At 37.1% G+C, this 12,186-nt stretch overlaps 1 protein-coding gene across 1 annotated transcript in view; it reads right to left on the bottom strand.

The window, feature by feature from the left end:
• Positions 1–239: 239 nt before the first annotated feature.
• LOC117420526 (dnaJ homolog subfamily B member 14-like) overlaps positions 240–12,186 on the bottom strand; it is a 34,125-nt gene continuing 22,178 nt past the window's right edge. Inside the window, exons 3-8 of the mRNA XM_059031783.1 lie at positions 11,923–12,068; positions 11,069–11,254; positions 7,165–7,256; positions 6,103–6,212; positions 4,497–4,669; positions 240–3,116 (exon numbers count right to left, since the gene is read on the bottom strand). Of these exons, the coding sequence (XP_058887766.1) occupies positions 2,992–3,116; positions 4,497–4,669; positions 6,103–6,212; positions 7,165–7,256; positions 11,069–11,254; positions 11,923–12,068 (832 nt within the window). The 3' untranslated portion in view covers positions 240–2,991. The remainder of the gene's footprint in view (positions 3,117–4,496; positions 4,670–6,102; positions 6,213–7,164; positions 7,257–11,068; positions 11,255–11,922; positions 12,069–12,186) is intronic.

Raw genomic sequence — 12,186 nt, 5'->3', positions numbered from 1 at the left:
TAAGCCTACTCAAGATTAAGACTCTTTGCTGAAACGTGTTAAGATTTTGTTTGTGCTTTTTTGTTTTCTAAAAAAATATGTGAAAAGATCAAATAAACAATAAGACCGCAATAAGGGATTGAGGTATCCATCATGCACTTACAAACTATTCATCACGGATGAATAACTTAACTATGTCACAGGTAAATGCTGTCATCAGGACCTGTTTTTTTTGTGTGAAGAAAACTCTTACTCAAGGGTATGTTTTCACACTCAAAATATCTTTATTTTCATATCTGTTCAAGAGATTTCGTACATTAAATACATTTTACAAATGATAAATTATACTGGGAAGTGGCCAGTTATTATTGCAATTTCAACAGGACTACAGAGACAAAACAATGAAAATGTTACAGCTGGTATTGTGCTGTGTATAGAGGAATAAGGTTAAAACAGTCACAGATCTGTTTACAGTATTCACACAATTTTTAATGTCAGACTGATAAACATGCCAAAAATCTACATCCTGAATCCTTAATGTAAGGAATATGCAAGTTTACCCTACTTGTGAGAGATATATATATATATATATATATATATATATTAGATAGATATATATATATATATATGACACACACTGATATAGTTCTATCAACATGCTCTTATGTGAACAAAATATGTTTCAAGCTATTCTTTTAATCTTTAACATCTTGCTTAGGTTAAACAGAAAGTAAATCAGTAAATCCATATAGCTTTCACAGGTTACAGGTTTGCCCTCTGTTGGGAAGAAAAGGAAGTTTTTGTGAATTATCCAGAAAACATATTGAGGGTTTTTACCAGCCTAATGGGAGCATGTGTTATTGCAAATGTGTAGTTTTCGTAGATAGATTGATATATCCATCTATCTATATATCTATCTATATGACAAAAATAGAAATATAGCTTTTTATTAGACAAGAGTGTAATTCTTCAATAATTAAGTTAATGGACTACATACAGAACATCAAAAATGCATCGTATATTGAAATATATTAACCACATTTAGTTAGTGAGAGGGAATGTAGAATGCAGCAAATATGGTGTTAGTAATCAAGACAGACAGTCTCAGTTATCTTGCCTTCCTTTCAGGCATGCAAGATAACTGAGGTGCTAATAGTAGCTACTGTACTATGGCTCCAAATATACAACACAAACAAATTTGCCATTACTTCAAGTGTACATTTTTAGAGTGCTTCCACCCAGATGTTGCTTTAAATTGTGGCCCTCCAAATCTACTAATCAGATTTATTTTATTCTAAAATCCTCCTCACATACCGTATAAGGCTTTCCAATGGTGAGAATTTGACTCCCTATGTTCCAGTTTGTGTTTTGTAACCAGCCAATGACCGACACCTGGAAATTCAAAAAGCTGCTCTCATGCTTCCTTACTCGAATTTAATATCATTTTTTATCTGGAGCTCCAAGACACTACATATTATAAAATCCAGACTTAAAAGCAGCAAGCAGATCAAGGGGCTTTCTTATATAGCCTTGCACTGCACCTTATACTTACACTGCAGGTTAAAGGTAAGATTTATGGAATTATTTCATGGACTATAAACGCTTAAACAAGAATGTATGTGCCATGATTTACCAGGTTAGCTGCAGAATGCGTTTGCAGCAAGATCTTGGAATGTGGGTAACGGGATTCCTTTCCATTTTATTCAGATATTGGAAGGCTGGATCTGACTAGACAACAAATCTCAACCTTTATTTGGATTGCCCTTTCTAAAAAGCTTGTAATATACTGAATAGATTAAACACAGAAAACTGCTTCCAAATATACAATGAGGGTGTTACATTGCTCACCAGTTGTACCAGGTTTCTTATGAACAAAGCAAGAAATACTCACTTAACACTTATCTATATTTCCTAATATTTCCATTTACTATCATATTATGTGTGTTCTGTAGGAATGTCCGTTGTTGCTTCTACTTGGGTCATTATAATTCTTACTAACTATTGTTGCAAACAGTGCTATGGAAGCGAGGTGGGGAAACATATTTGCGCGATGTACTGAAGCCCATGCTGTAGGTGAAGCATTGTGCACTGAAGTTTATGTTACACAGATATGCTTCCCCATCTCATTCCCACACAAATCAACCTTGGGAGAGTCTTTCCAGGAGGAATTTATTCTTGGATAGTTAGTAAGGCAACTAACGATGGAAAACCTGGCTGTGGCAGCATCACGGCAGCAAAAAACCCAAGTGTGTGGAGCAAGCACCACTGAACAAAAGACACCTGCACACATTATCCGTAATCTGAGCACAGTAAACAACGTACATATTTATTTCTTAGTTAAATTCTTCATTATTAAAATTCTGAAAGCAAACAATAACTTTACAGTACTGTAGGTAAGCAGGACACTAAGAGATCTTATATACAGAAATGTCAGACTATATATATATATATATATATATATAGATTAATATTATAACTGTTGTCCAGTTCTCCTTCAGCTATATTAAAAGTATTTTCTTCTGAACTGATGGAAAACAAGAGTGGAAGTACTAAAAAAATAAATAAAATAAAATACACAGATAAAAATGTTGTTCAAATCATGAAACAAAAAAGTAATATTATAATGGGTTAATTTAAAAAGACCAGATTTAATCAGTTAAATAAAATGAAGTATCAATGTGTCTTAAAAGGACAAAATAAAAAATATGCTTACCGAAATGATAAAGAATGCACAAAGCTGATGACTACAGGCAGATTGTGCCATACAAAGTCAAGCCTAGTACAGTCTCATTATCTCCTATAATGCTCCCCTTTCCGTTTGAAGGCTTCTTAGAGGAAAAAGCATTGGTGCACATTAACCTCTCTCTTTTTTGGTCGCTAAAGATGCAACAAGGCATTTTTAGGAGTGGCTTCAATTACTTCCACAATAAGGCTATTTTATAATAAAAAAAAATAAAAAAAAAAACAAAGTTATAAAACATGAATACATTAAATGGGGGAAGGAGAGACAGATCACCCGCCCCGAAACAGATCGTTGAGCCGGTCTAACTCTTTGCAGTTGTCCATGGTCATTATTTCAGCCTTTCTTCGCAGCCGCTCATCTCGGTACACCTTGGCTGCATACAGCAAGTCTGTTTCTGAAAAGGTGCAGAAAAGAGGGTTACAATGGGAGATGAATAAATGCAGAAGCTTACACACAAATCTTATGCTTGTATACACAATGTATAAAAGCAAAGGGAAGAGTGGTTGTTGTTGGACAGCAGGGCACAAACTCAGGGTTTTTAGCCACAGTGTTCTCACTGTGTACAATACTTTCTTCATTGCACTACAATGAAGTGGAGCCCAGTGCAGCAATTGAGTGAAATGCAAACCCATGTTTTGTCTGGTTTTGAAACTTACAACCTACTCTTTATAATGGGGAAAGAAAAAAAGGTATGCAGACATATACTAGGCAGTAGCTACCTACACTATCTATGTATCACGAAAAAGTAGAGAAGTTCTATACACACATGCGAGTATCACATGAAAAAATGGCCTCTCTCAAACTGTCTGATTTTAATGTAGACTGAACAGTTTTTTGTTTTTTTTGGTTAAATTTAGTAGTCAACAATTATTTTTTTTATCATTTTCTCCCAATTTAGAATATCCAATTATTTTTAGGCTCAGCCCACCGCTACCACCCCCGCGCTGACTCAGGAGGGCAAAGACGAACACACGCTGTCCTCCGAAGCGTGTGCCGTCAGCCAACCGCTTCTTTTCACACTGCAGACTCACCATGCAGCCATCTCAGAGGACAACGCAGCTCTGGGCAGCTTACAGGCAAGCCCGCAGGCACCAGGCCAGACTACAGGGGTCACTGGTGCGCGGTGAGCCAAGGACACCCTGGCCGACCTAAGCCCCCCCCCCCTCCCTCCCCGGGGCGGCGCTCGGCCAATTGGAACCGACGACGTCCAGGCTATAGGGCGCATCCTGCACTCCACGCGGAGTGACTTTACAGGATGCGCCACTTGGGAGCCCCATAGACTGAAAAGTTTTTTGTTCCTGGCTTGCTGTGCAGCATTAGGAAATCAGGGTGAAACTTAAGAGGGAAACAAGCCTAACAGCTTAGAGGAGTTAATCCACTGTTTCAACCAGTACATTCAGTGAACAAATACACAAAAAGTGTGAACCACTGAGAAAATTAGAACACAAAGTAAACTAAAAAATATATATAAATACAAATTCAGACTGAACAAATTAATTACAAATATTAACACATAGTATTTTCTACTTTTATCATTGGTAACAACAATCAGTTGATTAATGTAACGTTCTTGATGCACTGGATAAATGTATCAGACATCATGGCTCCTTACAGGGTTCTCTTGCCCTTATTAACGGTCAAATGTCAGTAACAAGCACAGTCTGTTTTCAAACAAGTTACGTCTTCATAAAACTATATCCTACTCCCCCTAGTTTTCAAATACAATCTTGTTAGCTGGCTGCTAACAAAGCATTAAAGGGTCAAAGTTACTTACTTGTTTGCCGTTCTTTCCAGCAGTTATTTCTGATATTGGAAACATAATCGTCTTCCACACCCTTTTCAATTTTTTGTAGTGCTATCCCCTTATACTCCGATCTGAAGTCTTTTGAGACGTAATAATCTATGACCAGGTTTTCTGTCTGCCGTTTAATGGTCTGTCCGGTCGCCCTGCAAAAGAAACAAGTTGGTGGGAACTTTTAATGCATTTTAAAACAAGTCTTTCTAAATTTAGTGTACTAAATATGCCAAAATGTACTTCTCTCCCAATGGTTATGTTGGTGAATTATGTGTTTGTACTTAAGTTTACAGAAATTTGTAAAAACAAAACCAAAAAAAACAGAAGCCTAAATAATAGCACTCAGACTGTCTTTATCCCATCCATTAAGCCATTGCTTTCTAGGAGTGCCACCTAGCTGCTGATCGGACTCTAGAATATTACATTCTCATTATCTAGAAGTCAGTGTCATCTAGTACTTTAAAGTGTCCATCAAATATACACACACAGGGTAGATGCCAATATGTTGAGTTTTTTTATCTCCGATTCTATCACTTTTCTCCTAAGATGAAGTAAGTGTAGAGAAGCAGAGGCTGTTAAAGACCTTCTTACGCGCACTTTGAGTAATATACAACAGCAGCCTTTTTGTGTGTGTAATCACTGGTCTACTCAACATAAGGAGTATTGCAAACAAGTTTTTGGAGTGCAAAATTATTGATCTAAACTGTTCGAAGTGCTTTTACTTGTAATATACATTATATAATATATGTAGGGCTTACGATTTTTGGTTTTAACCAATAAAACACCCCCGATACAAAAAAAAATTAAATCGGTGGATAGCCAATAAACACCAGAAAACACCAGAAAAACTGTGGAAATGGTTAATCTATTCACATTGACTTTACCCATTTAAAAAAATAAAACCTACTACAAAAATAATAATAAATATGTTTCCCTGTGCTGCTGGGCAATGTCCCGCCTTCCTGACTTGTATCTATCGTTAATTAGTTCTGAATACTTTAAACCCGCCCCAGCTACTGAGTGACAGCACATTCCTACATTTCTATTGGAGACTCCGCTTGCGAGATTTAAAACGAGATTACAAATCAGGATGGAGGCTTGTTAGCGGGATTTAAAGCTGTATTACAGTTAAGACACTGAGGATTTAAAACAGAATTGTGGTGAAATGTACAAAAAAGCTTACACACAAAAACCCCAGAAGAATGTGCCCGTGACCATAGGGATTTCGTTGTGGAAGACAGCAAAGGAAAGAAGGTACAACTTAAAATGTGCAAGTACTGTGGAGTTACTATACATATTTTGACACACACACACACACACAAAAAAAAACAAAAAAACGTGCAAGCATTTTGGAAAGTAACCGAAAACACTAAATTTCATACAGTATATCAAACGAAAGCCCCGAAAAAAACGATTTACATAAAACTTGAAAATAGCTAAAAATAAGCACCGAAAAACACAATTAATAAAACCCGAAAAACAGAAGCCCTAAATATATGTGATTTGACAGGGAACAAAGCGTCTCAGTGGTCAGTTCTGGATAAACAAACAGATACATGTAATCATAAATATAATGGGTACTCACGGTCTGGGATACAGGCTGTAAGGTGGGGTCGTGATCATCAACTGGCTTAAAACAGACACTAGAATCAGGACTACAATGGGCATAAGTTGAATAAACATTGAAAACCCACCCTGTAAAGAGGAGAAAAAAAGGAATACTTTCATTAAAACAAATATCTAGTAGGTCAGTCGCTTATATCCCACACCATTGCCTACAGAAAGGTGTGCTTGTATGAATAAACACAGAAAGTGCTTCCATACACAGCACTAGCAGATTCTTTCAATAACATATTAATTTCTTAGCAAACACCATTATCCAGGGCGACTTACAATTGTTACAAGATATCACATTATACAGATATTTTTTTACATACAATTACCCATTTATACAGTTGGGTTTTTACTGGAGCAATCTAAGTAAAGTACTCTGCTCAAGGGTACAGCAGCAGTGTCCCCCACCTGGGACTGAACCCACGACCCTCCAGTCAAGAGTCCAGAGCCCTAACCATTACTCCACACTGCTGCCCTTAACATATTTATACCAAGTTTCATCACAATTCAGCAATTCATTCTCCAGATATATACAAGTATGACATAAGAATCTCGCAGTGTGTCTTCTCACTCTTGGTCAGAATTCATGTATTTGACACACACCCTGCTAATAGGATGCAGCAGTGTGGAGTAGTGGTTAGGGCTCTGGACTCTTGACTGGAGGGTTGTGGGTTCAATCCCAGGTGGGGGACACTGCTGCTGCACCCTTGAGCAAGGTACTTTACCTAGATTGCTCCAGTAAAAACCCAACTGTATAAATGGGTAATTGTATGTAAAAAATAATGTGCAAAAAAATAATGTAATTGTATGTAAAAATAATGTGATAAGGGCATCTGCTAAGAAATAAATAATCATAAAAATAATAATTTAATATAAACAAGATACACCCCAGTATAGTACGACTTTTACTGTGCGTCCGATGTTAACTTTTTAAATCTACCACAGTACTATAAGGCAAGCTGCCACATGCATTTATTTGCCCCAAGGGAACGTGAAATACTGTATTTGCTAAGGTGGTGGTGGCAATACATACATCAGCCCTGTCCTCCTGCCTCTCTCGTCTGGTTTGATTCTGATATTGAGGGCTGTATCTGGCTCTGCCATTTGTAAATGTACTTGCGCTATCTGTGGAAAGGAAAAGCAAACAATTAAAAGTCTTCACTGTATTATACATATTCTGGAAATTATTGCTGCACTTTTCTTTCCAGTGGCAATGTACGTATTTCTACTGTTAACATGCCCTAGTCTGTCCAGAAGAGAGCACTTTTGTAGTGTGCTATCAGTTCAGTCTCCGATATGGAATTCTGTGTACGGAGGGGTATGTTAGGATTACCAAAATTAACTTAACCTTGCATTAAAATAAAGTTGCATTAGAACCTAGGACTCCAAATGGTGAGGTTTGTTAATTTAACTAAGCATGACTTTGACACCCCTTTTTTTTTATTTCACATTGATATATATCAAGGCTTTTTGTTTTTGCTTAAAAAAAAAAAAAGAAAAAAAAAAAAGGTCCTCATTGGGATAAAAATGTATATACATTTTGCTAAATACATCTTATTCTACAGTATAAATGTTTATAAAATGAACATCAACTGTAGTAAAATCTACTACATGCATGGGTTTTGGCCACTAGGGTTCAGTGTTTCCTGAAGGATGTACAAAACATTTAAACAGATATTTTCACCAGTCCAAACTCCATTAATGTATTTCAACATAATCCAGTAAGCAATTTCTAATCAGTCAGCAGATGTGTAGAAAATATGAATGACACTTTATTTAATTCATCAAAACCTTTAATGATCCTTTGAAGAATGTTATATTGTATCAACCTTTGATACATACAGACCCATTAGTATTCCTTATGCATAATGGGATAAGAACATAAGAAAGTTTACATACAAGAGGAGGCCATTCGGCCCATCTTGCTCGTTTGGTCGTTAGTAGCTTATTGATCCCAGAATCTCATCAAGCAGCTTCTTGAAGGATCCCAGGGCGTCAGCTTCAACAACATTACTGGGGAGTCGGTTCCAGACCCTCACAATTCCCTGTGTAAAAAAGTGCCTCCTATTTTCTGTTCTGAATGCCCCTTTATCTTATCTCCATTTGTGACTTATTTCTTTTTTCAGGTTGAAAAAGTCCCTTGGGTCGACACTGTCAATACCTTTTAGAATTCTGAATGCTTGAATCAGATCGTCGCGTAATCTCCTTTGTTCAAGACTGAATAAATTACATTTTTTTAGCCTGTCTGCATATGACATGCCTTTTAAACCCAGGATAATTCTAGTCGCTCTTTGCACTCTTTCTAGAGCAGTAATATATTTTTAGTAGTGAGGTGACCAGAACTGAAAACAATATTCTAGATGAGGTCTTACTAATGTATTGTAGTTTTAACATTACTTAATTTGATTTAAATTCAACACTTTTCACAATATATCCGATCATTTTGTTGGCCTTTTTAATAGCTTCCCCACATTGTCTAGAATGAAGACATTGGAGTCTATAAACTCCTAGATCTTTTTCATAGGTTCCTTCTTCAATTTCAGTATCTCCCATATGGTATTTATAACGTACATTTTTATTGCATGCGTGCAGTACCTTACACTTTTCTATATTAAATGTCACTTGCCATGCGTCTGCTCAGTTCTGAATGCTGTCTAGAACATTTTGAATGACCTTTGCTGCTGCAACGGTGTTTGCCACTCCTCCTATTTTTGTGGCATAGTGTACATAGCGGATTTGGCAGCAGCCAATACTTTGTAAACAGGTCCACTGTAGTTGATTTTGCACGACAGTAAAGTACTATACACAGTCGTTGTTACTTTCATCACACAACAAACATAAAGGCCGAGTTTGGAAGTGCACATTGACCTAGTCATCAAAGGAAGAGCTACAGCACCTACTTTATAACAAGAAAAAACTCTAAATTCAATAAGTCCATCATAAAAAAATGTATTAAAAAAAGAGAATACACAACGTGGTATTGCAACATTACTCATTAAAATGTACATATGTGGCGGATTAATAATAGCACTGACCGTAACATTTCATTGTCAACTACCTTCCATTTTATATGAATACACTATTGCTGTATATAAAACACATGTTATCAATCAATCTGAATTTCTAAAGCAATGTTGATACTGAAATTGTAATAGAAACCCCTTTCATGATGTGTGACTTGACTTTCCTGCAGAACACCTGCAAATTATTATTATTTTTAATAAATACCTAAAATTGCTACTGTGTTGTATTAACAAAATATATATACATCTGCTACAAATCAAGGAAATACTGTATATCCCGGTAGCTCTTCCATTCTGAGTGCAGGCTGTTGTTCCATAAAAGTATAAACATATATTTTATAGTTGTTACATTATTTCCATATTGCCTTCTATCTGACAAATAGTAATAAATAATAATCATAATAATTTGTCATTTAGCAAGCCAAATCGGAGTAGTAACAAGCATTCCACCATCTTTGGCTTTTATGTTTGGGGTATTATTTAATTATATATATCCTTCCCAACAAACAAATCGCCACATTTAGGCCTGCTTTTCAGTCACATACGTGAATGCACAAAGGCGCCTTAAACCGCAAATTTGAATGGGGTTACAGACCTGTGGCCTTGGGCCAGCCTGGTGGTGTGAACAGGGTCCATGTCTAAGCAGATGGGCTAAACTAATCAGTCATGTAAAGGTCTCTGCATATGTAACTTTCTTGATCTCTGTTTTTCCTTTGGTAACAAAAGATGTTATTAATTGAAGAGCTGGTTTTCTGAGCATCACTGGTTTCTCGTGTTTACCACAAACATCATTCTTACTCCCATTTCCCATCGTTAATCAGTCCTGCATAGTTTTTTAACCGGGAAGGCTTATTGCACGCGAAGCCATCGAAAATGGTCAAGTATGTGAGAGCTTGCCCTGTGCACTGAATGCATGCCTGCTACAGGGCTCCCCTGCGTCCTAAACCCTACTAGGTACAGACGGAGACTGCAGTAAACACAGACCGTACATGACGGTTGCAGAAATTAAAGGTTTGCTGACAAAGGGGTTTAACCCTTTGCGGTCTATTTATTAATCGCGCGTCAGGCACGCCAGGTCTAATTAATTTTCACACGCGCAGTTAATTTTATACGCGCTGTTTAAAAGTATTTTTTTTCACAGTCAAACGGGTTTAAATGGCCCTGCATATCAACAAAGCACACACTAGGCATCTCCAGCCCCGCCCCAGCCTTTTGTTTGCTATAGCTTTCAGCTATGTAAGAAATAAATAATAATAATAATAATAGTCGTACATACCGATCGATCATCTCCAGATCACTCGTTTTATCACCAAACTCCTCAATAATGCGATCCAAGTCATTATTTTATTACTATAACATCTGAAAAAAGCACTGCAAATGTCCATGATAGTCTCAGTGCGCTGACGCACTTAGCCAGCTTGTTTACTATGGACGCCCATTATCTGATACCTGATACCATGTATGACTATTCATGAAATACGCCTTTTTTTTTTTTTCCCCCCCGACTTGTCTCGGCTCCTGTCGCTACCACTCGGCAATTGAATGGTTTTCTCGGCTTTTTCAGGAGAAAAAACGACTAAACACCCGTTTATTGCGTTGCTATAATGATGTCGGACCCAGTCCGACAAAGGACCTGTGAGGAATAATTGCAATGTCGGACCCAGTCCGACAATGGACCGCAAAGGGTTAACAGTAGTTTTTTTTTTTGCAAAAATCTGTCCCCGGAGTGTCCGGGAGAAGTGTCCAAAAAACAGGAGGAGTCCCGACAAAGAAAACGTGAAGAAAATAAAAAAACATCACAACTGCACAGGCAGTTGCTTAGATATATGCAAAAACCCTTAAGTGTGGCATACGTACAAGTCAAACAAAGGGTGTTCTGCTGCAGTATATCTATTTAAAACATAAAACACCTACTTGAAGGGAAGCCCCCTCCGAAGAACATGTTAAACAGGTCCTCTGGCGTGATGTCTGCTTCAAAGCCCCTATGGAAGTCGAATCCTCCCTGGCCCTGGGGACTGCACGTGGTATCTTCTCCCCCCGTCAGGTCATACTGCTTTCGCTTTTCTGAGTTACTGAGCACTGCGTATGCATTCCCAATCTCTGAAACACACAGTCGACGACTGTTAGCCAACTCAATTTAAATACTTTATTTAAAAACACCAGTATTGTATACAGAATGTGCAATACAGAATGTGATCAGGTAACAGAAGGGGAGAATGCCAGTCAATCCTCTGCTGCATTATGACTAAGGCTGTAAATCGAATATACATTTTCTGTGCAACTTTAATATATGCAATTTTACTTTTAACCTTTCGTGTAAATAAAAGTTTAGACTTGGTTTAGTATTATTAGCCATCTTTTTATTTTACCTTTAAATTTAATTTGAACTTGTACATTGACTATCACATACAGTAATCAATTGCAGTGGTTTACGATGTATCTGGATATCATCAATGACACTGTTTAGAAAGAAAAAAAAGATTTATGATCCTTATAAGACAATTGTTTTGGGTTTTTATTTATGTTTACTGTTTAAAACGTTTGCAGCCTTACAATTGACACAGTGGGTCATATTCACAAATGTTTTACATCAGTGCTTTGAAAAATCCAAACAAACTGCTAAATTAGTCATATTGGACATGTACTGATGCAGTCCTGATAGCAATTATCAAACGCCTGTACTGATTTAACCATGTGACCAATGCCAAGTATCAGTTACAGCTTTCATCTGAGCCACCACCCTCAAAAGGAAAGGCGTTGTTACTTACTTTTGAATGCATCCGTTGCTCCTGGTGCATGGTTTTTATCAGGGTGGAATTTCAGTGCAAGCTTTCTGTAAGCTTTCTTCAGCTCCTCCTCATTGGCCTCTTTAGTGACACTCAGCACTTCATAATAGTCTTTGCATTTCTTTATCCTGGATGAAAAAAAAAAAAAAAAAAGAATGTTTGCAACGGGCACCTTCTTTCCACTCAGCGGCACATAATGCTTCCTATAAAAGTGTTTGCACACTGTGCAGTGAATATGTGTATCAA

Source organism: Acipenser ruthenus, chromosome 1 (assembly GCF_902713425.1).
Source record: "Acipenser ruthenus chromosome 1, fAciRut3.2 maternal haplotype, whole genome shotgun sequence".
Classification (NCBI taxonomy): domain Eukaryota; kingdom Metazoa; phylum Chordata; class Actinopteri; order Acipenseriformes; family Acipenseridae; genus Acipenser; species Acipenser ruthenus.
The sequence above is the reverse complement of the archived record's forward strand: the minus strand, read 5'-3'. Positions and strand labels throughout refer to the sequence as shown.